Raw genomic sequence first — 24,093 nt, 5'->3', positions numbered from 1 at the left:
GGGGGGAGATTGGATTTCAGTGGAAAATCTGATCCTGAATACATGACGTTTTACATCTGAGTATGGTGGTTTATTTTGGAAAACGGAGAAGGTGGTTTGGAGAAGAGATCTATTGCAACACGAGAAGCGGTTTCTTTTTGAAACTTTGCTGCCGATGGAGCCTGAAACAGTAGCCTCCCTTCCTTGCTTTTCCTTCTAAAGTTTAGAAGCGGTTCAGTAAAGACAGTTGTTAATAAACAAGTTGGTCTTTGCCTCCTCTTGCCCTCCCCCCAGTCATTACCTTGGTCCTGTTTTCTTCCTCGGACCTTGAGATGGCCACGAAGGGGGAAACTACCCTCTGCACACAATTTTCCAAGGGTGCGTTTTCAAGAGTCAGAACTCCCTTTGACCTTCGAAAGCTCATACCCTGGAAATCTAGTTGGTCTTTAAAGTGCTTAGGATCCTACTCTTCAACTGCAGACTAACAAGGCTACACACACACACACACACACACTCAGGCAACTCTGCACACACAAGCTTAGTTTCTTAGTAAGGAAGGCTTTAAGAAAGATACCAGTATAACGGTGAGATCTAGAAACTTGCCATTTTTTTCCTTTTTAGAAATATGTAGTTCCCGCATCTATCCCTCAAGCACAGCATATGTATAGCTTTGGTTGTCGTGTGCACACAAGAGGCATGTTCTGGCTGGCCAGTAAGTGGAGCACCCCACCCTTTTGCCTGAGAACAGCTCAAATGCTCTCTCCGAGCGCTGAGACTATTGGCATAAAACGGGACATATGAATACATACGGATATATCTGTTTTAGCACTCTGAAAAAGGCTGGAGCCGCAGGTTCCCCTGGCAACCATCGCCAAGGTAACCTCATGACGTCTGGCAGGAGCAGAGCTTCAGGTGAGGGTCGAAGAGGCTGCAACAGTAATTGGGGTGGTTGGGGGTGGCAGGATTTCATCTTTTGGCCGAGCAAGCCTTGAGAGCAAGGCTGTGTTTGAATTACAGGCAGAGGAAGCGGGGGGAGCCTGCCTGCTTTGAGCACAGTTGTGCACACCCAGGGCAGAATGGAGCATTGGAGGCAGAGCTGGCCTTCCAGAGAACCCTGGCCTTCATTTTTTGAAAGAAAAGGTTCTTGCTCATACAGCTGTGATAGTATGCTTGAAAATGTGAGTGATGGCGGCAGAAATCTCAAGCCAAAGAGGGGACGTATTGTCGGAGGCTTTCACGGCCGGAGAACGATGGTTGTTGTGGGTTTTCCGGGCTGTATTGCCGTGGTCTTGGCATTGTAGTTCCTGACGTTTCGCCAGCAGCTGTGGCTGGCCTCTTCAGAGGTGTAGCACCAAAAGACAGAGATCTCTCAGTGTCACAGTGTGGACAGTGATGCCTCCCTCTATTAGCATTCCACACCCTGGGAAACTCTTACAGGATGACTCAGCCCAAACCCACCTTCCTGAGTAGATATAAATGACCTGCCAACATCTTTCCCACACTGTGACACTGAGAGATCTCTGTCTTTTGGTGCTACACCTCTGAAGATGCCAGCCACAGCTGCTGGCGAAACGTCAGGAACTACAATGCCAAGACCACGGCTATACAGCCCGGAAAACCCACAACAACCAAAGAGGGGGCGTTTAATAAAGTTTAAGGGTAAGGGTTGTGGATGAGTCTTTCAGGGGCTCTGCAGTTGGCAAAACGAGTGGAATTCATAGGCAGTTACAAAGGCTTGCAAGATAGTTTCAGGCGGGCGGCCGTGTTGCTCTTCGACAGCAGACCAAGAGCCGGGTCCGATAGTACCTTAAAGGTGAACAAAATTCCCAAGTTATGGATGGGGAGCTCTGGATTTGGGTTGTGTTAAGGCAGGATGTGACACTCCCGTGCTGACTTCTAGCCTCCTGTTTATCTTTCTCGTGGCTGCCCATTATCTCAATGCAATTGCAGCAGACCCTCAAACGAGCACTTTAAACGCACAAAAATGTGGGTCCGTGCTAGCAGCTGCTGCCACGTGCAGGCAATTTTTCAAGGGAATTATTTCATGAATGCTGAATCTCAGACAATTCTTTGGGTCAGAAGGTGCAGGCACAAGACAGTATGTGAGAGGCGGGTTTAGTGAGCCCAGTTCTCTTTCCCCTCACCCAGAGACATACTTAAAATAGATGCTGTCCCTTAGAATGGCACATTTTACATAAAAGGGTATGGTAACCCACTCCAAAATACTGCCCTCTAAGCATCTTGTGTGCAAATTGGGGTGTGGGCGAGCTACTTAGGTGGCATTTACGACATCATCCACTCCCACATGGCTGATGTCGAAGAAAAATAGGTCAATCTCAACTCCCCTCTGTCTGGAGATCAGGGGGCGGGGCCACCAGCCATGTGACCATTTTCAAGAGGTGCTGGCACTCCGTTCCACCGCGTTCCCCCTGAAAAAAAGCCCTGCACCTCTGGCTTCACTGAGTGGGGCTGCCTGTGTCCAATGCTGGTTTTTACAATGAAGTAGGACTGGGCTGGGAAGGGCAGTGAGACCCAAGCATGGATCCTGCACAGGTAGAGGTGGTGGTCACGGCAGTCGCCTGCTTTGGGGGTGAGACTGTGCATGTATGGCTGCGGAGCACAATGTCTACATTTTGCTTCTGGGGCACTGGAGGCTCCAGGCTGGGCTTTGGGGTCTGGTGCCCCAGCACCAGTCTTGGGCAAGGGAAAAGACAACAGGGACACAGCGATACAAATCCAAGCAACTTCCTGTGTCAGAGGTGCGATAAGGATGCTAAATACTGTTCGGGCTGACTTCCGCAGGTCCTGTTGCTATGGAAGGTCTCTTTGGGGCAGTTGACACACTGGGGTTGTGGCTGAGTTCATTGAGATGAGGATTAGGGCACATATGTATGCCCTACTGCATTGATACTGAAATAGTTGCATTGGGGAAAATCCGATCCCCGCTTTGGCACAGATGAAGAGCCAAGGACGGGCAGCCTCCGTGTCTGTGTGTGCGTGTGTCTTTCTCTAATCTCTTCTGTTGTGCTTCCTCTGCAGAACGTGGTTGCACGATCTCCTGCTTCACTGTACCCTGGGATACAGCCTTATACGTTCTATTGCACTTTTATCACAGCTATCCCTCCACATAGCCCCAAGGGGTATATGTAGCTCTCTATTTCCCCCTCCCCTCCATTGTATCCTGTCAACAAGCCTGTGAGATAGATTAGGTGAGAGAGAATGAGCGGCCTAAAAATCACACAGTTGGTTTCATGGCCATGTAGGGCCCGTCCTCACCTCTAAGCACTCCATGGACCCATTGTACAGGCTAGAATGACTGAGGGGGGAGTCGCCTGCCCCAGGCCATGCTTGCTTCCAAGGCGGAATTATGTCTCAACACTCTCTCTTTGAGGCATCTCCCAGGAGTCTCTTTCTCTGCCACAGCAGTTCTCAGCCTTGGTCCTTCCGCATTACATCCAGTCCATCGTACTCTTTCCAGGACTCAGGCCTGGAAATAGCAAGGCAAGCTCAACAGAGCAGTCAGAAACACGGCCTTTTATCTGCTCTGAGGTTTGGACAAGGCAAACTGAACCCAAAAGAAACCAACACCATTCATAAGCTGCTGAAGCTGGGGCCATTCAGTGGTGTGGGCTGAGCACTTGGATGGTCGCCAGTCTGTCATCTAAACAAAGAAAAGGCAAGGTACAAGACAGGCCTTGGGGGAACAGGATCTTTTATACACTATTTCTTGCCCAAGCTTGCTTTTTGTCCCGCTTGGGCCTGACAGAGCTGAAGAATCTGGTATGCAGCTAGGGTTGGGTTGGCAATGAAGGGGCAGCCAGGTGTGCCAAGCGAACTTCAATCCTTGTCTGTAGTCTCTCATGGAGGCATAAGGGGGAAGGTTTGAGCCTCTGTGGCACACAGCAGGCCCCCTGCACACATGCAAGCAATGGCCTGGTCTGATAATTGGGCAGTTTTTGCCTTCAGTCCTAAGGGATGGGCCGTCGCTTGGTAGTTTTGCACGTGGAATTGACAATAACAGGATTTCTTCTGGAATAATCCCACAGCTCTCCACCCTGGCTCTGCTGTGAGGAAGAGCGGCCAGGTGTGTAAAAGATTCTCAGTTCAGTCCCTGACAGATTCAGGTAAAATAATCTGTGCTGCTCCGGTAATAAAAAGCCGTCTAGTGATGCCTGGAAAAGCCACTGTCCAGCAAATCAAATAAGGATGGGTGGTGTGGATTCTACCGACACCTCCTTGTTTTCTCTGTCTATCCAGCCGCATTTCTCAGAATGCAGGGAACAGAGTGATAAACGCCTTTTCGAAGTTGCTCTTTAGTTTTCTGGAGCAGGAAACTATCATAGATTTGTATCACAAATCTAAAAAAATAAAAACACAGTGACACGAGACTGCATGACGGGCAGACATTTGATTTGATTCTACTTGTTGGCTTACAGTGCTCAGTACTGCACAATCCCATGGGGATTCTGACTGTAATAAAAAGGATGCAAAACCAGTCCCCCGAGGCTGATTGCATTTAAATGCCGCCCTGCCCGCTGCATGTTGACTAGGAGGGGCTTGGTGCAGCAAATTCCTCATCTGGTTTTCGTTTTTCCCCAATGGCACTGGCATTTCCAAATAATGTCAAATCCTGCAACATGGATATAGATTCAGGTGCGTAGCTGAGTTGGTCCGCAGCAGGAGAGCAAGCTTCGAGTCCAGTAGCACCTTAGAGACCAACTAGATTTCCAGGGTATGAACTTTCCCCCCTTCAAGCTGCAGGATTCTACCTCTTTGTGCAGCATATCACGCCATCCAGGCCCACTGCAGCACCCTCTCAAAATGATGGTAGAATTTAGTATTTCTCAGGCATCCCAAGAAATGTCACGATTGTAAAGCTGAAAAAGCAGTCTAGAGTCTTGTATGGATGGCTGAAGGCAACTGGTGCTGCCCTCTTCTGCCCAGAACCTGACAGTACATGGTGAAGAACTGGCCCACAAGCAAGGAACGGAAAGGTTTCATTCTGCTTCTTCTTGCTACCTTAAACTCTGACATTTATCCAAGGGCCTCTTCTCCGCTCACCAGAAACCTCCTGTATTATTACACTTCGCATTGGAGCTGGACCACAGTCTGTCTTTCCAAGCCAAACTCCATTTTTCACATCTACTGCAGGGGAAAAAAGCTTGCTTCCTATCCATGTCCATCTGTTTCCTGCAAAAGAGGTGTTTTCCTTTTCTGCTAGCTTGTTGCTTTTTTGAGAACTGCTTCCTTCCATCCTCCCTGTGTACTGAACCAGAAGGGTGGTAAGCCAGAGAGAAAGAATCTTATGCTGCACCTCTTTCTCTGTGATGATGGGCAGCTGAAAGAAGGAATCGTTCCCTCTAGACAAGGCCAGGGGGTTATTAGCCTTTGGGGTAACAAGCTAACGTGCTTCTGATAAGCATGTCTCTCCCCACCCCCATCCACAGTGGGTAGGCCTGTTGAGCAACCAGATATTTCCCCAGAAGTTTGCTACACAGCACTTGGTCTAAGCCTGTGTGGCTTTCTCTTATGGGGCTATTCAGAATCTAGAAAGCAAAAGGAAGCTTTAGGACCCAGGGGAATGCTTTTAGCCAGTGCTGGATTCCTCCTTTGTTGCAATGTACCAAGAAGGCCAAAGATTCCTGTGCCTCTCTTCCTTTTTTGACCTCTGGACAAGATGTGGATCCTGCCCTGAATGTTTTTTTTTTTTAAGTCCTGGCTTCCCATATGGATTCAATTGTTTTTAGTCTCCTCCTATCACTCTGTCCTCTGTACTGCTAAATGTAAGAAATCTCACCTTCAAAGAGGATCTCGCCAAGTCTAGTAGCTGCAGCCAGACTTCCTTTCTAGAGCAACAGGGTGAATCTTTGAGAGGAGCAAACAGTTTTGGACCAAACTGTTGCAGAAAGTAAAGCAAGCCCCTACACTTTGCACAGAGATTGACAGATGTTGCTTCTTGCCTGCAACTGCTTGCGTATGCTCCGTATCCACAAGGAGATGCTCTGAACTGCTGGTCACAATGGCCCATGGAGAAGATATGTTCAGGACTCTGGAGGATTCCATCACCCACAGTACTATTAGTTAGTTAGTTGGCATACGCACTGCTGGGGCACTGTTGATGATGGGCATTCACCCCTGGGTTCTGAGCCTTTGTGGGTGCTAGTCTCTCCCCACACCACATTCACCCACTTTACACTTCACTGACATACTTTGGCTATGAAGACACACACACACACACACACCCAAGTCTCATCAACGTCTGCTCTGAAGCAGTTTAATATTGTTCCTCACATGCAATAGCACATATGCCAGAACTTCCAGATTATTGGGAGAATCTGTTTTGAGCCAAAATCAGTTTCATGCAGATATTCACTGGGTGATCATGGCGAGAAAGTTTTCAACCATGTGCTGGAACTGAGAGAATAAACTGTCAATTTCCTGGAAGGATGCGTGCATATCATGTTAAAAAGCAAGAATTCCACATGGAGATGATAGGCCCTATATTAATTTTAAAGCTGGCCTACCGTGCAGATTTCCTTGTAGAGGTCAAGCAGCTGAATCTCTCACATCAAGGAAAGACAGTATATATTCTCATCTGAAGAAGGGAGCGCTGACCCTCGAAAGCTTACACTCCAAAAATCATAGAATCATAGAGTTGGAAGGGGCCATACAGACCATCTAGTCCAACCCCCTGCCCAGTGCAGGATCAGCCTAAAGCATCTCTGACAAATATTCATCCAGCCTCTTCTTGAAAACTGCCAGTGAGGGGGAGCTCACCACCTCCCTAGGCAGCTGATTCTACTTCTGAACTACCCTGACTGTGAAAAAGTTCTTCCTAATATCCAGCTGGTACCTTTGTGCATGTAATTTAAGCCCACTGTTTCGGGTCCTACCCTCTGCTGCCAACTGGAACAGCTCCCTGCCCTCCTCCAAATGACAGCCTTTCATATACTTAAAGAGAGCAATCGTGTCCCCCCTCAATATCCTCTTCTCCAAACTAAACATTCCCAAGGCCCTCAGTCTTTCCTCGTAGGGTTCAGTCTCCAGACCCCTGATCATCCTCGGTACTCTCCTCTGCACCCTCTCAATTTTGTCCACATCCTTTTTGAAGTGAGGCCTCCAGAACTGCACACAGTACTCCAGGTGTGGCCTGACCAAGGCAGTATAGAGAGGGGCTATGACCTCCTGCGATTTCGACGCTATGGCCCCTTTGATACAACCCAGGATTGAATTGGCCTTTTTTGCCACCGCATCACACTAACTGCTCCTATTTAGTTTACAGTCCACTCTTACCCCAAGATCTCTCTCACATATACTACTGCCCAGAAGTGTATCCCCCATCCAGTATTTGCGCTTCCCATTTTTGTGGCCCAGATGTCATACTGTGCACTTGTCTTCGTTGAATTGCATCCTATTCACAGCTGCCCACTTCTCCAGAGTATTCAGGTCTTGTTGAATTTTAAATCTTGTTGGCTTCTAAGATGCCACGGGATGGAAATTCTGCTATCCTCCCACTGTCTCAAAGTTGCCAGCTTCCTTTACAAGCTCCAGCTTTACTTACATCAAATTCAAATTAATGGCGTCCCTGTTCTCTGAACTGCCGACGACCTAATAGAAGTGTTCATTTACTGATGATCTCGTTCAGCATATAGTTTCTACGATACATTTTATCCACGGATATTCCTCTGGTCCGGAACACCATTAGAGGAATACATAGATTGTGAGACCTTTGTTGGCAGAAAAAACAAGGGATCAATAATGAGGCATCACAACAGAAGCAGAGTTCTTTGGGTCTGCTCTGTAGGAAGGTGTTCGGGGTTCTGACCTGGATTTCACCTTTGAGACAAAAGCTGGCAGTGAATAATCAGCTCTCTCTGGCCGAGTTCTTCCACAATGTGTTGCTTTGAGGTTGACTTTTCTATGATGGCCCTTTTTAAAATCGTGTCAAAGGATAAACTGAATCCTGCTCATAACTTGCAATGTGCTGAAATTGTGACAGAACCTCACATCTCCGGAATCAATTTCCGCTCTTGCACTCATCATCTCATCCGCTTTCTCACGTGCTGGATCATAAGCATCATTCAACTTTGCTTATGCTTATTTATTTTTTTAAAGTAGTAGATTGGCCGAATTATAAAAGTAAGTGTTGTATTTTCCTGATTTTTTTCCCTTTTTAAAATTGGCCATTTATGAAGAGGAAAGCGCTCCAGAGGTTAAAGGGCCAAAGCGATTAAGAACCACAGGTTCCAGAACTATGGGCCAGGAGTGGAGGCTTAACTTTTGGTGGGATACCAGATGAGATGGCCTCCATCTAAGAGCATTTCCCCATAAGCTGTAAGCCTAGTTTTGTATTTCCTGCATGCAAAACCTATGTTATTGGCGCTGTTCTCCATCAGTGCAAGACTTGGGATGATGCAAGTGGCTCTTTGGGTGGGGGCCATGCCGCCATTAATCAAACCGGCCATCTTCGTGGGTAGATGTCAAGGGACCCCTTATGAACTCAGAAAATGCCCCTGTGGCCTGGGTGTCATTGAATCTGTCTCTCATGTTCTACTAAACTATTTTACTCTAAGATCCGAGACAAATTTTTGAACCCCCTTCTTTATTCATGGTGCGGCCTTTCTGATAATGTCAAGGCCCAGCGACTATTATCTGGTCACAACCTTTCTATAACCTCCAACGTTGCTTGTTACCTTCAATCCGCAATTTGTATCAGGGAAGCTATCAACTAACTTATTGCTCTGGCTGGTCCCATGATAGCTCTGTTTCATTTTTCTCTTTTTTTGTTTAATGCCTTTTCCCTCCAGTTTTAATGTATCTCCTTTTGTGTTTAACATGCCAATAAAGGTTGTGTGTGTGATTCCCCACTCCTTCACTTGAAGCCAGCTGGGTGACCTTGGACCAGTCACAGCTCTCTCAGAGCTCTCTCAACCCCACCCACCTCACAGGGTGTTTGTTGTTGTGGGGATAATAATGACATACTTTGTAAACCGCTCTGAGCGGGCATTAAGTTGTCCTGAAGGGCGGTATATAAATTGAATGTTGTTGTTATTATTACTACTGCTGCTATTATTAATACAATGTATCTGTGGGATCCATCCCTAAGATGGATAGCTGACAAAATTACTATCTGCCACACATTAATGCAATTCATGTGTCCCTGCACAGAGTGCGCAAGAGACTGAATGGGACTCCTAGTGCTGTGTGAAAACATTGTAAGATGCTCCCGTCTCAGCACAGCCTGCTTTCTCAAGGCCCCTGTCTGGCTCAGGGTCCAGCATCCGCTAAGCCAGTTCCCCTCAAGTGACCCAGGAGATGCTGGGCACCGACCCAAGAGGCACACCTGAGCCACAGCAAGATTCTTCTTTTATTTCAACCGTGTGTTGTTTTTGTTTCTAGAAACATAAAACCTCTCCTTGTGAGAATTATACAACTGAGTCTACGTGCTCCATTAGCTGCTGTAAGGCAATAGCTGGCGATGAGGTGAACTGAGGTGACCTGTTCAGCAATTTCTCAAAACCAGTAGAAAAGGGGAAAGAAGGAAGGCTGAGTTTCTGGAGAAGCGAAGTGCCTTTGTTCCTGCACCCGTGTGTGAATTCTGCCCCAAAGCTGTGTGGCCCTAGCTAGCCCTGCCATGGCTCCAAACGTGGTATGGTGGATTGAGGGCCAGTGAGAGCTGCCTGTGAGAGGTAGGACACCGAGGTGCAAGAATTGCCTATATGGCCCCATACAGAGCTGATGTACAGATGCTCCAGACACACAAGGAGGCTTAAGAATGCAGCAGGGTCAAAGAAAACACTGGGCTTTGGACAACTAAGCATCCTGGCATTTAACCAGGCACCCTGAGAGAGTTAATTTTTCACTTTGGCTTTTAGTGCCATTCATTGACTCTTTTCTTCTGAGGAAAAAAGAATGCAACAAAGTTTGCCAATGTAAATGTTAGTGGCTCACGGGTTAGCTTTTTTATTATTTTAATTGTTTTAAAACACACTCGTTTTGGACAGGGCATCATAAAATACCTTCCATACTATATCCATGTGATAGCCCAGTGTTTATGGGCTAACAGGTTCCAGTGAGGTGAAGAAGGTTCGGCGGAATGAACTTAAATCCTTCTGCCCTTTGCCCAGGCAAAAATCTGGATCGTCACAGGCAGCAGAATAAAACTGCAGAGCGGGCAGCGCCACCCAGATGGCAGGTGGAACATGTGCATGAAATGTGTGTCACGTTTTAAAATCGAAAAGAGTCCAGTAGCACCTTTAAGACTAACCAACTTTACTGTCGCATAAGCTTTTGAGAATCACAGTTCTCTTCGTCTGACGCATCTGACGAAGAAAACTGTGATTCTCGAAAGCTTATGCTAAAGTTGGTTAGTCTTAAAGGTGCTACTGGACTGTGGTTGTTGTGGATTTTCCGGGCTGTATAGCCGTGGTCTTGGCATTGTAGTTCCTGACGTTTCGCCAGCAGCTGTGGCTGGCATCTTCAGAGGTGTAGCACCAAAAGCCTTCGACAATATAGTGCTAATGGACTCTTCAATTTTGCTACTACAGACTAACACGGCTAACTCCTCTGGATCTATGATGTTTTTAAACATAGCCCTTTGTGTGAGCAGAAAACGATATGAGTAGGGAAAAGTAGGTGGGCTACTTTCCCACCCCCACATATAGCTTGAAATGCTGCTCAGTCATCTCGTGTCAATGGCCTCAGTGAGAGGGGGAAGCAGCCCAGGGACAGGACCTTCTGGGGACCCAAGTCTTTGCCTCTTGTCAGCTCTTCCGGTCATCCAGGTGCACCTCAACAGGCAGTGAACGATGCTTGCTGCCTTGCTTCAAAGGATGTGCCTCAAAGAGTTGTAGGAGCAACATTCATCAAAAGAGAGCTCTTTACTCTCTTTGAGCTAAGCCCCTGAGCTCCCCAGCAGTGACTTCTGCCTGCCTTTTCTCTCTTGGAGCTGCCGTATCTCCAAGCAAGGCCAGTCCCATTTTCTGACTTTCGTAGAACCAGCTTCCCTCTCCTGCACAAGCTGCCGTCTGTCCAAACTCCTTATCAAGATCCTTCTTCCTTGATAGCCTTGTGAGTCTGTGTATGCAGGGCTTTTTTTCAGCGGGAACGCGGTGGGACGGAGTTCCGGCACCTCTTGAAAATGGTCACATGGCCGGTGGCCCCGCCCCCTGATCTCCAGGCAGAGGGGAGTTGAGATTGCCCTACGCGCCGCGGGAGCGGCAAGTAGGGCAATCTCAACTCCCCTCTGTCTGGAGATCAGGGGGCGGGGCCACCAGCCATGTGACCTTTTTCTCTGAGAGCGATTTAAACTTTTAAAAACTCCCCCTTTGTTCCAGCTGACCCAAAGTGATGTCATTGTACAGTCCTGGGAGCGTGTGTGCACTTTGCGCACACGCATGTGGTACCAGGGGCACTACCTCCCGCCAAGAGTTGCCCCCTGTGCTGGCAGCCCACTGAATTCCACCACCTCTTTTACCAGAAAAAAAGCCCTGTGTGTATGTGTGTGCACGCACTAAATCCTAAAGGAGAGGGGCACAAAATAACTGAGGAATGCGTCTTACAGTCCTGCGGCTGTTTTTCTTTGCTTTGCTGTGTGACTCTTTCTAAAACAATCTGCTGTCGCCATCAAATGTTTTCCACGGCCGCCACAGCAAACCCTCATACATTAAACTGCAGCTTGTTGCAACAACCATCCTTCCTAATTTTACCCTTTCAAATGTGTCTGTCGTGTGCAGAGGCAGTTCACCTTTGGGAGAAAATAACAGGGGAGGGCGGTGTTATCTTCAGGCCCTTCTTGAGAGCTTCCTGGAGGCATCTTTGGAAACAGGACACCAGACTATGTGAACTTTTGGCCTGATCCAACAAGGCAAATGACTTTGTGTACATTCAGTGCTCTGACCTTGAAATAATTCAGTGTTGCAAATATCTCACTCCATACAGAAGTTTTGCTGTTGGCAACCGGCAGGTATAAACACCTGACTACACCACGGTTTACATGTGATTAGTGTTCAAGAAAGAGGAAATATTAGCTCCGAGATCCTCAAAAGCCTCTCCTCTTAAGACCCAGACAACCAAAATATCCCATTCAGTTTTCCTTATCCATTTTCTTCAATGCTGGATTTGGATATTCAGGGTTTTCGATTACCCCTTCTCCAAACTTCAGTTCCAGGAAGCCTCGGTAATCGTTGGGCACTAGAGCAGGGAAGCCAGCAAACTGGATGGGGACGAGAGGCTTCAAGAAGTGTTCGGGGAACTCAATATCCTGGCGGTGGTCCATCCAAGTATCCTTGGTCATCAAACCGTTCTTGGGATAGAAGGGCCACAGGTCAACGTGCAAGTGATTGTGTTCGCTGTACTGCACTCGGTAGAAGTCCCCCTCAATGGCTTTCTCCCAGACAAAGCCCTTCTCGTCAACAATGGAGCCAGACTCGGCATTCCTGAGCAGCTCGCAGTTGGGGATGTCTTCCAAGTAGATGCCTAGATCGATATCATAATCCCACGGGATAATGTCATGGTAACGGGCTGCCCCAAGGAGCGTCCCCCCTTCCAGCCAGTATCGCACCCCTGATGTCTCCAAGATGTTGATGACATATTTGGCGGTTTCCCTCAATGCTTTGAGGCAGCAAGGCGGGGTCCAGCGGTTTTGGTAGAGGTATTCCGGGGTGTCGTCATGGATGGTTCCGAAACACCGCGGCGTCTCCTTGCTGCACCCAAACCACTGCTCCTTTCCATCCTCCAGGATTACCCGCTTGATTCCAAAATCTCGGAAGAGCTGCAGCCGGTTGGATCTGGCAAGGTTGTCGGCCTTCCACTGGTTGTGGGAGGAGGTGAGCAGAGGCTGATGGACCACTGAGAAAGAGATGTCAAGGATGCGGACGGCCCACCCTCGCAGGGAGGTCTGGATGAAGATGGAAGTCAGCAAAGGCTTGGCCAAGGGCATGGAGAGGTTGAAGAGGTCCTTGGTGCGGAAAAGGAGAACAGCCTTCCCCTTCAAGGCTGTGCACAGCTTGGAGGAAGGAGGCGCCGCTATGTACTCGGCAGTCCATTTTTTAAGGCTGACCTGGAGGTTCAGGCACTGGAGGGGAGCCATTGAGTGTACGGGAGCGGCAACCATCGCAACCTTGCTTGGGCTGGCCTTGAACTCTTCCAGCATCCGCTCCAGCTGGGATGTTGCATCTGCCTTCACCCCGTCGGGCACCAGGGCGACATGCTCTGTTCTCACATACGTCTCGGGCCTAAATACATGGGCAGGCTGGTCGGCAGCTGGCTTGAGAAGGATCACCTGAACATTGGGGGCGGGAGGAAGCATCATGGGAGGGTACGGCAAGTGGTCTGCCGCCACCACAACGGGCAGCTCTGGTTCCTGCTTCGTGAAAGACCGCACCACATCGGGAACGTAGTTTTCAAAGTCTTCAAACTCCCTAATGAGAATGGTCACCCCAGGCCTCAGGGGACTAACCGGTTGACGGGAGCTAGGCTGTGCGTGGTCCCTGTGGCGGTGCAGCACGTGCTGCTGTAACCTTGAGATGTAATAAAGAACTAGCAGGTTAAATGCTATGGCAACTGCGAGCACAGCTTGGCAGAAAGTGATACGCATCTTGTGAAGGCCAGGAGGATGCTGTGAGGTGCTGGATTCTGGACCGTGTAGGGTCCTGCCACTCCAAATTCATCCATCCAAATCTAGTCCACCTGGTTAGTCACGGAGAAGAAACAGTTGAAAGAAATAGGTGATGATGCTCATAACTGCAATATACCCAAATGGCTATCTAAATCACAGAACAGGAAGGCACCAAAGAGGTTCTAAGACAAATCCCCCTGACTAAAGGCTGTTCTCCCACCAGCCCGTAGACAGGTTGCCTTATGCCAATATCCCAAGCTTCTGATAGTCTAGGTACTCTTTTCTTGAATTAAAATTAAAAGGCATATAGTGGTGTCCAAAGTCTTTGGCTATCAGAGTATATACTTACCTGGCCTTGGAGAATCCCACTTCCCGTGTCTCAGCACGAGTCACTGATCTGAGGGTTGCCTTTTGATTGAGAGAAAGAGAGACTGTTCTGTTTGGGCAGGGACACAACGGGTAACACTCCAGTGAAGTCCTACATTATTTAAAGAAACGTAATTAGTAATAATAGATGATTCTACTGACTGCACCAGGATTATCAATGATACAATCTCGTGTAATGCAGATAACTACCCAAGTGGAGGCTGAGTGGAAGGATACGAGGCCTGAGCAGCGAATCATGCAGGGATCCAGTCAGCAGCCTCATCTGAGGGGGTCCATCGTCTTTGAACTCTTTGATGCCATTTCACAGGGGCATTCCCCTTGCAGTGGAAAAGAGCAAGAGTCCCGTAGCACCTATAAGACTAACATTTTGTGGTAGAGCGTGAGCTTTTGTGAGTCACAGCTCGCTTCTTCCCCTTGCGGTTCTCTAGCAGGTCCAGCATAGTTGGGGAATGGCTGATCTAAAGGGCTCAATGAATGAGGCTTCTTACAGAAAGGAACCCGCCAGGTAACTAGAAAAGACAAGACCCCAAATCGAAGCGTGAGAAGATCCTTCACTGAACAAGACGCACCTTCTTGTTTATTGCATTTGCCTTTCCTGAAGCAGGATGGGAACTGGCTTTTTTTTAAAGCGCATTGGCGAGTTGGGGAGAGAGAGAGAGAGAACAGAATTCCACACGTGGGTTATCAATTTTCTGGCCCAAGGTCTCTCTCGGGCTTCTTTAGCTCCCTCCTGCCCACCATGCCTAGCTTAGGTTCCTGCTGAGCTTTAACTAGCAGCAGGGAAGCCAAACAAAAGGGTAGCACTAATGAAGGCAACCCCTCAACATATGTTTTTTTTTAATTTCGTAAATAACCACCCATCTTCCTGGTGTGGCAGATGGGCGGGCGGGGGCTGCTGTGTTTAATCTTGTTTAGATCAGGGTGGTTCATTTCCCCAGAGGGATTGTGGCTTCTGTTTTAAAGGGAACAATAATCTCTCTGCAACCCCCTTCCCCGCCCCTGCTCATCCTCCCTTGAAGGAATAAAGGCTCCCTTGCGCTTGGTGAGATGGCAGAAAACACAGCTCTCTTTGTTCCCCTGTTCCCAACAGCCAAGTTCATCAGCGGGCTCCCTCTCCACAAAAGCCACTTCCCAGCATTCTGTCACGCTGAGTCCAAGAACTGGCCGCACAGACGGCAGGGCTGGGCTATGCAGAGAGACCCTGGCTTGATTCTGAATAGCTGTGGCTACCAGGCACAGAGAGAAGGCTTGGGCCCTGCTCCAGTGCTGCCTTCTGCAAGAGGTGTGAATTGGCACCAGTCATCTCCTATGGTGAAAAGTAGAACACCAGGGGGCAACATTGGGGTGTGAGCAAAATTTTCCCACTCCTGGCAGGGCGGGACTGAGTCTCTCTCTACACAAGACATCTGACACGTGTTTTTCACAAGCCAGGAGATGCAATGTTAGCTAGGAAGCATAGTCTTGAAAGACAGAGCCGGCGGAGATCGCTCCGGAGGGGACGAATTCTCTCACAGCCCTCCACTACATCTGGTGTCTCCCCTTCTGGAGCCTTTGCCCTGCTGAGGCTTTTAATCAATGAGGGTGGCACGGTAAGAGCTCCAGAAAGGGAGACAGTCTGGCATGCCGGAGGCAGCGGAGGGCTGTGAGAGAATCCGTCCCCTGTGGAGGATCTCCGCCAGCTCTGTCTTTCAAAACTTCCCGGCTAACATTGCGTCTCCCGATACTTGATGAACACGCACCCGTGCCTCATGCAGAGAGACTCGGAGTAACAGTTTGCTGCCCACAGCACACCTGGGGGAGGAGGGTAATCTTAGCGGGCATTTCCATGTCCTGATAACATCCAAGCTAGATTACTATCATGCATTATGCAGGGGGCTGCCCATGAAAACTGTTTGAAGCATCAGCTGGCTTAGAAAGCCTGGTTATTAACTGGAATGCCAGTTTCAAAGACAGCAGGCAAGTCTTATTAAGCCACCTTATACCAAGGCAGACCACTGGTTTACCAAGGTAATACTGCATTCTCTTAACTGGTAGCAGCTCCTCAGGTCTTTCACATCGCCGACTATCTGATCATTAAATAAGAAATACTGGAGATTAAACGTAGGATCTTCTGCATGCCTAGCAGATTCTCCCCGCCCCCCCCCCCCCGCCCCTGAGACCGAGGAAGGTTCCTTATGCATTCCTGATAGCAGTGAGTTCCAGGCCCTAGTGCCCTGTTATCTCCCCCTACCATTTTGGGATCCGAAGAGACAGAAATTGAATAAGTTCACCGATAACACTGGAACTCACTCAGTTCCCCCTCTCAATGCTCCAGCCGCCCTAAGCAACACTCACCTTGCTGGCTTTTGCTTGCAGTCACAGCCATACCTGTCGAGGAGAGGCAGATCGGAATTCTCTACAGTCGTCCACAGATGCCACGTTCAACCAGCTAAGAAACAAATTGAAGATGCAATAAAGAGAGGGGCAAGAACTGTTACCCGCCCCTTCTCTAAGACTCTTTTGCTACCATCCTGGCCAAACAACACCCTAGTCTGTGTCTGTCTTCCGAGGAAATCCCGTACCCAATTACATGATGAGATAGGCCAGCCTGCCCTTGACTTGCCACCCAGAGGTCGCTCCCTGCAGTGGCACCGTGAGGTAAGAAGGCAGCTGGAAATGGGCTGCCTGAAGTCAACACCAACCTAAAGCAGAAAGGCAACAGCCTGCGGGGGCTGGCTGGAGAGTCTCAGAAAGACTGATGTGACCCACGGACCAGAGCCTATCGAGGAAGAGGGCCTGCAGTGACTCGAGTTTTCTTTATCCTCGCCTCCCTGGGCTCAAGAAAAGATGGCGCCGAACCACTGGGCTGGATCATCAGACAATGAGTTTGTGAGGTTTACCTCAATTAGATCTATGTCACTTGTGGTTTACCACTAATTTGTTAACATCTAGCGGGGGCCTATATGTCCAAGCCTCTAAGTGGTTATATCTGTTCCAAGGCGCGGTGGAGAGCGTATCCCTGATGGTCTTTTCATAGCACCGTGTCTATAATCAATTTACCGGGGGTGGGGAGGGAAGGGACCACGGCTCAGTGGTAGAGCCTCTGCTTGGCATGCAGGTCGTCCCAGGTTCAATGCCCAGCACCTCCAGTTAAAGGGAGCAGGTTGCAAGTGATGTGGAAAGACGCCGCCTTGAGACCCTGAAGAGCCTGCTGCTTGTCTGAGCAAACAATACTGGCTTTGGTTGTTGTGGGTTTTCCGGGCTGTATTGCCGTGGTCTTGGCATTGTAGTTCCTGACGTTTCGCCAGCAGCTGTGGCTGGCATCTTCAGAGGTGTAGCACCGAAAGACAGAGATCTCTCAGTGTCACAGTGTGGAAAAGATGTTGGCAGGTCATTTGTATCTACTCAGGAGGGGTGGGGTTGAGCTGAGTCATCCTGTAAGAGTTTCCCAGGGTGTGGAATGCTAATGGCGGGAGGCTTCCCTGTATCCTGAGGAGGTTCTTTTGCATATGGATTGGGGCTTGATGTGCTAATCTTCTCTGCAGGGCTATTGTCAGGTATAGAGTGTTTTGTTAGCCTGGTGTTTTTCAGAACTGGCAACCACGCTCGGTTCATTCTTAAGGTTTCTTCTTTCCTGTTGAAGTTTTGCTTATGCTTGTGAATTTCAATGGCTTCCCTGTGCAGTCTGACAAAGTAGTTGGAAGTGTTGTCCAGTATTTTGGTGTCCTGGAATAAGATACTGTGCCCTGTTTGAGTTAGGCTATGTTCAGCCACTGCTGATTTTTCAGGTTGTCCAAGTCTGCAGTGTCTTTCATGTTCTTTTATTCTTGTCTGGATGCTACGCTTTGTGGTCCCGATGTAAACTTGTCCACAGCTGCAGGGTATACGGTATACTCCTGCAGAGGTGAGGGGGTCTCTACTGTCTTTTGCTGATCGTAGCATCTGTTGTATTTTTCGGGTGGGTCTGAATACTGCTTGAAGGTTATGCTTTTTCATAAGCTTTCCCATCTGATCAGTAATTCCTTTGATATATGGCAAAAACACTTTTCCTGTGGGAGACTGTTTTTCTTTGGTTGTTTGCTTCATCCTGGGTTTGATTGCTCTACTGGCTTTGATGGACCAAGGGTCTGGTTCAACAGAAGGCAGCTCATCATGTGTTCATGTGGTCCTGGACGTTTTAGGACTGGCATTCAGGTGGGTGACCCAACCTGCACGGCGCAAATGTGGTGGATTCATGTATAGAGAAGCGTTTAATGGTGGGCGGGAAGCAAATGTCACGCGGCTACCTGTAGAATTTCCACAAGTCCAGTATGGCTCCCCCTGAATTGGATCTTCCCTCCCTCTACGGCTGCCATCCAGCATCTGAGAATTATTGTACACCACAGGCCAGCATCTTTCTTTTGGGAGAACCTGCTGGAACATTAACCCTTCTGGAATGAACTCCTCTAAAGGAATGAGTGCAGGTGTTACCAACAGCAGCTCGCCAATGGTCATACTGTAAAGGTTCTTCCTGTATATTCTGGCAGTACATATAATGCCACCAAAGAAAAGAGCCCAGCCAGTTTGGAGTCCTGTAGTTTAAAGAATATTAAAGAGGCTCCCATATTTATCAAAAGACTAGCTGTAAATGTTCACCGCTGTTGGATACAGCATTTAAAAGAAGAGGAAGCTGGGGCTCAAGTGTCCCTTAAAAACAAAATCACCTTCTGCCCTGAACTCCCACTTCCTTAAGGAATGAGAGACCTGTTTCTAAGGCGAGGAGGCAGCCTTCTACAAAGTCAGTTGGGTATAATCTAGTTGGAAGTGGTTATCTAGAACCTCCAACAAGAGAATCTCCCGTCAGCAGAGATTCTTGAACTTGGGACCTTTTACGTGCAAAGCAGACACACTGTCATTGAGCCATTGGTATCTTCCCTTGGCAATAACATAAGAAGCAGGTCTCTGGAGATGTTGCATATCAGTTTCCTAAGTGAGAATGCCTTATACCAAGTCAGGTCATTGGTCCATCTAACCGCGAAGTATCTGGCTGAGACTCTCCACTGTTGCTGGAAAAAAAAGGGTCTTTCCCAACACCTCCCACATTTTTAGGAACTGTGCACTCACAGCCCCTCTAATTTGGGGGTGGGATGGGATATCAAGCTATGAACCTGCCTGCGACTGCCTTTGATCACAGTATTGGCTCGTCTGAACAGGGGCACAAGCAGGGAAAAGTCTTTCTTCACAGAAGTTCCTTTAACTGTAGATGCTGCAGAGGACCACACATACAAAGCCCTGCAAGAAAGAGGTACTTAACCTCATGGCCCTGGCCCTTGTGCGCATGGTCAGGTGCACTCTCTTTGTTATAACATCTTCACGCATCCCAGGACTCACCCTATATGAAAAAGGTGCCAGAACAAAAGTGTGGCTCAAGTTAAGCTCTGACAACCATTCCCTCCACTATTTGGGGCTGAGTTCCATCCCTCTGAGACCCTCCCCTCCTATTAGTTTCCAGGGCCCAACCAGAATACCTGTACAGTTGTCTATCTGTGGCTGCACCCCACCTCACATCACTACAGTAATCATGTGTATTATTGTCCGTGCAGGAAAATCCAAAGCACCTTAAAGACCAACTAGATTTCCAAAGTATATAAGCTTTTGTAAGTCAACACTCCCTTCCTCAGGTATCTGAAGAAGGGAGCTTTGATTCTCAAAAGCTTATACACGAATATAGTTTCAAGTGGGTAGCCATATGTTGGGTTGTAGTAGAAGAGCAAGATTGAGGTTCAGTAGCACCTTAGACATCACTCTCCCCCCCCACCCTGGTCTGCTTGAACATCAAGCAGCTTGCCACCTGCCTCCATGGGTTTCTTGAGACTGCAATAAGAATACCATGATGTTTTTACTGAAGTGTTTAAATTATGCTGCCTGTTTTATATTTTTTCTGTGATCTGCTCTGAGCCTGGTTTTCGGGGAAAGTGGAATACAAATGTAATAAAATAAATTTCCAGGGTATGAGTTTTTGAGAGTCTGACAACTCTCATACCTTGGTGGTCTCTAAGGTGCTACTGGACCCAAATCTTACTCTTTGGCTGCAGAACAATATGGCTATCCACCTAAAACTGAGATTTTAGTGTACAAGCTTCGAAGAGTCAAAGCTCCCTTTAGATACTGGAAGAAGGGAGCTTTGACCCACAAAAGCTCACATCCTGAAGATCTTGTTGGTCTCTAAGGTGCCACTGGACTCAAATCCTGCTGTCCAGACGCCTTTTCACTTTGGAGTCTCTGTCAGACTATAAGTAACATAAACAATAAATAAATAATTTTTAAAAAATTCCGTTAGGAAGGGAGGGAGCTCATAACTTTGGCAACTCTTGCTCCTTTTGAACCCCTGGCAAACTCACTAAAGCTCTCCCTGTTAGGGAAGAGATGGGAGAGGGGTTTGTGGGGGGAGGGGGAACCATCCATTGCAAGGAGCTACTGGACACCAATCTTCCACGGTAAACCCATCTCTCCTGGAGGTTTAAGGTTGCCAGCGCCAGGATGGGAAATTCCTGGAGATTTGGGGGGTGAAGCCTGGAGGCAGCAGAGGTTAAGAAAGGGAGAGACCTCAGCAGGGATAATGCCGTGGCCCACTGTTTTCTCCAGAGTAACTAATTTCTGCACTCTGGAGATCAGTTGTAATTCTGAGAGATGTTCAGGTTGGCAGCCCTAAGGACTAAAGACAGCCGTAGCACCTTTAAGACTAAACAGCTTCATTGTAGCATAAGCTTTTGAGAACCACAGCTCTCTTCGTCAGATGCATCGTCAGCTTTCGAGACCCACAGCTCTCTTCGTCAGATGCACGGTCAGCTTTCGAGAACCACAGCTCTCTTCGTCAGATGCCTCTGACGAGCCATCTGACGAAGAGAGCTGTGGTTCTCGAAAGCTTATGCTACAATAAAGTTGGTTAGTCTTAAAGGTGCTACGGCTCTCTTTGCTATTTTACAAGTAACCCGGCTAACTCCTCTAGAGCTCTGACCCTAAGGAGGGCGCTGAGGAGGCCGCCCGCTAGGCCCCGTTGCCATGGAGACCGCCCTCGCCCCGCATTCCCACCGACGGAGGGAGGAAGGAAGGAGCCGCGCGGCCCCGTCGCCATGACAACCCCTCCCCGCCCCTCCTGCCCGGAGCGCGCCGGGCCCTCACCTCCCGTCGCCATGGCAACCCCGCCTCCTCCCCCGGCGGCCGGGCCCGGCTGGCGGCGGTAGCGGCGGCGGCGGACTAGGCCGCGTTTCCTGGCCGGCTCCGTATTTGGCAGGAAGTTCCCCCGCCGCCCTTCCTCCGCCTCCGCCCGCAGGCCGGGGCCGCCTCCCGCCGTCGCCTCCCCGCCCCAGCGCGGCGGGCTCAGTATGTGGCAGCAGCCGCCGCCGCCGCCTCCGCCGCTGTCGGGACCCATGATGGAGGCCGAGCGGGTGGCGGCGGCGCGGGCCGGGCAGGCCTCGGCCTCGGGGCAGGGCTTGGGCGCAGGGGACCAGCCGCCGCAGCCGCCGCCGCTGCCGCCCCAGCAGGCCGGCCCGGGCCGCGGGGAGCTCAGCCTGCCCGGCATCCTCCACTTCATCCAGCACGAGTGGGCGCGCTTCGAGGCCGAGAAGAGCCGCTGGGAGGCCGAGAGGGCCGAGCTCCAGGTGCGCCCCGGCGGCGGGCGGGCGGGCGAGGGGCGAATTACCGGCGGGTCCCCCCCGGGGGTGCCTCTCCGCTTCCTCCTCCTCCGGCCGTCGCCATCTTGGTGGGGAATGGAGGTCGACGGGACTGGGGGGGGGGGAGTGGAGAGAGACCCACCACCCAGTTCTCAGCACCCCGGATGGAGACTTGGGCGGGCCGGGAGAGGGAGGGCCGGGAGGGCGCGGGGCCCCCTTGGTCCTTTCTCACATGCTTGACTTTGAGGTCGGGAAGGAATTCTCCTTTTTGCCACATTGGCCCGGATCCTGGGGGTGTTTTGCCTTCCTCTGGGCGTAGAGCAGGGGTCGCTGGGGCGTGTGAGAGTGTGAGGCGGGCAGGTAGCTGTGAATGTCCTGCATTGTGCAAGGGGCTGGACTAGATGATCCTTGGGGCACCTTCCATCTCTGTGTTTCTATGGGTACCCCCCACCCCTCTCCAGAACAGGGCTTCATCCCACGGCTGGACAGGCCCCATTTATATGGGGTTGTGTGGAGAGTGCCCTCAAGCCATAGCTGACTTATGGCAACCCCTGGTGGGGTTTTCATGGCAGGAGACTAACAGAGCTGCTTTGCCCTTGCCTGTTTCTGCAATCCTGGCCTTCTTTTGAGGTCTCCCATCCAGTTACTAACCAAGGCCCACCCTGCTTAGCCTCCGAGATCTGACAAGATCAGGCTCACCTGGGCTAGCTAGGTCAGGGCATATATGGGGTTAGGGCTCCCTATATGGGCTATGGCTAGGGTTGCCAATGTCCAGGTGGGGCCTGGAGAGCTCCCAGAATTACAGCTGATTTCCAGGCAGCAGGGATCAGTTCACCTGGAGGAAGTCGTTGCTTTGGTGGGGGGGACTAGATGACATTATACTCTGCAGAGTTCCCTCCCTTCCCCAGACCCTGACATCTCTGATGCACCCCCAAAATCTACAAGAATTTCCCAACCTGGAGCTCACAACCCATACTTCTCCTCAAATAAGGGCTGTTGTATTTATAAGCAGTAGGGGTGGGGTGTGGAGGAGGGCTCTTCTCATTTCATCTCACACAAAGGTTAAATGCACAGTGTCCTCTGTTGTCTCTCTTTTTTTCTTCCAAATAAAAATGGGTACCATTGGGAGGTGGCCTGACTGTTCAGTCTGTCTTTTTTGTCTCTCCCCACTTCGTCCCAGGAACTTAGACAGGTATGCTTCACCTCTTTTTTGTCCCATTCTCCCAACAACCCTATGAGGTAGGCCAGTCTGAGAGAAAGAAATTGGCTTGAGGCGACCCCAGTGAGCCAGGTGGCAGGGTGGAGGTCTGAGTTTGGGTTTCCCCCAGTCTAATTTGACACTCTTACACTCTGTGGTGCAGGATTATTGGGAGGGGGGGGGGCAAGCCACAGTCTTTCCCATACCCATTTCACAGGCAAAAATGGGGACATGGTCATAAAATCCCTATTCTAATTCCCTGGCTCACCCTCTGCTGCAGCAATTATCTGTTGCTTTGGGATGCTATTTTGAGGTAGAATTGTTTTGAAAAATCTTGCTTGGCTTCCAAAGAGCTCAGGGCAGTGTATATGATTTTTTTCCTGTTTTATCTGCACACAACTCTGTAAGGTAGATACAAAAGTGACTGGCCCAAGATCATACAGCCAGCTTTCCTGTCCGGGTTCATATTCCCTTTTGGGGCCTGTCATTTTTCTTAGCTTGAGTTACTTGCTGGGCTGCTTTGAGGATAAAACAAGGAAGAACCTGTGTATGACTCCGAGAACCTTGGAAGAAGGGTGGGATAAAAATGTATAGATAAATACCTAGATAGTACTCCACCCCAGCAATCATTTATTAGGCAGAGAAAGAGCCAGACACGCAGGGCGAGGACTCATAGCAGGGCCAGGTTGCAGGCAAAGTTGTGTAACTGTTGAATAAGATGTTACTTCTATTCTAAGCAGCCACTTTCCCACAGTCCTCTACATCGCTCTGCAAAACCACCAGCCTTTCATTCACTTCTCAGGAAGGATTTCTGAAATAAAAGTCGTGTGCCCTACAAAAGATGGCCAGTCACGTTGTCCCCCACCCGTTGATGCATAGGTCCTTCCAAAGTGTTGAACTTGCTATGGAGAACACTCGTTGTTTGGGAGAGAATGCAGCTGAAGTTCTATGTTGTGAATCCCATTCTGTGGAGGGGTGTGTGGAGATGGTGGACCCTGGCTTTAGCTCTTCCCCCATCCCCAGTGGGAGCATCTGCCCATGGTGATGCCATCCCTCCTAAGAGCAGAATTTTCTGTGTGTTCAGAGATGAGGCTCTGCTACCTTCGGTTGGGGGCTGGGAGATTGGGTGCCCCAATCCCCTCTCTCTCGTGCTATGAAAGCAGTGGAAGCTTGAGGTTGTGCCCCTCGGCTTTCCAAATGTTGCAGGGCTTGGCTAGCCTCAGTCTCAGCACATCTTGGCCAGCATGGAGGCTGCTGCTGCCTCCCTCACAGGACCTCGG

General features: G+C 49.5%; 2 protein-coding genes across 3 annotated transcripts in view; one reads left to right on the top strand and one right to left on the bottom strand.

The window, feature by feature from the left end:
• Window positions 1-11,244: 11,244 nt before the first annotated feature.
• FKRP (fukutin related protein) lies at window positions 11,245-21,685 on the bottom strand. 2 transcript variants are annotated; one of them, XM_054999004.1, is made up of 4 exons: window positions 21,645-21,685; window positions 16,319-16,412; window positions 13,947-14,075; window positions 11,245-13,668 (listed from the first exon to the last, which is right to left on the bottom strand). In XM_054999004.1, the coding sequence occupies exon 4, from the start codon at window positions 13,574-13,576 to the stop codon at window positions 12,065-12,067; it is 1,512 nt and encodes a 503-aa protein (XP_054854979.1). In that variant the 5' UTR covers window positions 13,577-13,668; window positions 13,947-14,075; window positions 16,319-16,412; window positions 21,645-21,685; the 3' UTR covers window positions 11,245-12,064. The 2 variants fall into 2 exon arrangements, with proteins under 2 accessions (XP_054854979.1, XP_054854978.1); XM_054999003.1 differs by lacking the exon at window positions 21,645-21,685 and adding an exon at window positions 21,125-21,214.
• Window positions 21,299-24,093, top strand: part of STRN4 (striatin 4) — a 21,462-nt gene continuing 18,667 nt past the window's right edge. The window contains exon 1 of the mRNA XM_054999002.1: window positions 21,299-21,603. Coding sequence (XP_054854977.1) covers window positions 21,328-21,603 — 276 coding nt within the window. The 5' untranslated portion in view covers window positions 21,299-21,327. The remainder of the gene's footprint in view (window positions 21,604-24,093) is intronic.

Source organism: Eublepharis macularius, chromosome 15 (genome assembly GCF_028583425.1).
Source record: "Eublepharis macularius isolate TG4126 chromosome 15, MPM_Emac_v1.0, whole genome shotgun sequence".
NCBI lineage: Eukaryota > Metazoa > Chordata > Lepidosauria > Squamata > Eublepharidae > Eublepharis > Eublepharis macularius.
Note: the sequence above shows the minus strand (reverse complement) of the source record. Positions and strands in the feature narration are given on the sequence as shown.

Bases quoted from the DNA above. Each gene is read 5' to 3' on its own strand.
- FKRP (XM_054999004.1), bottom strand. From the start codon at position 13,576: ATGCGTATCACTTTCTGCCAAGCTGTGCTCGCAGTTGCCATAGCATTT.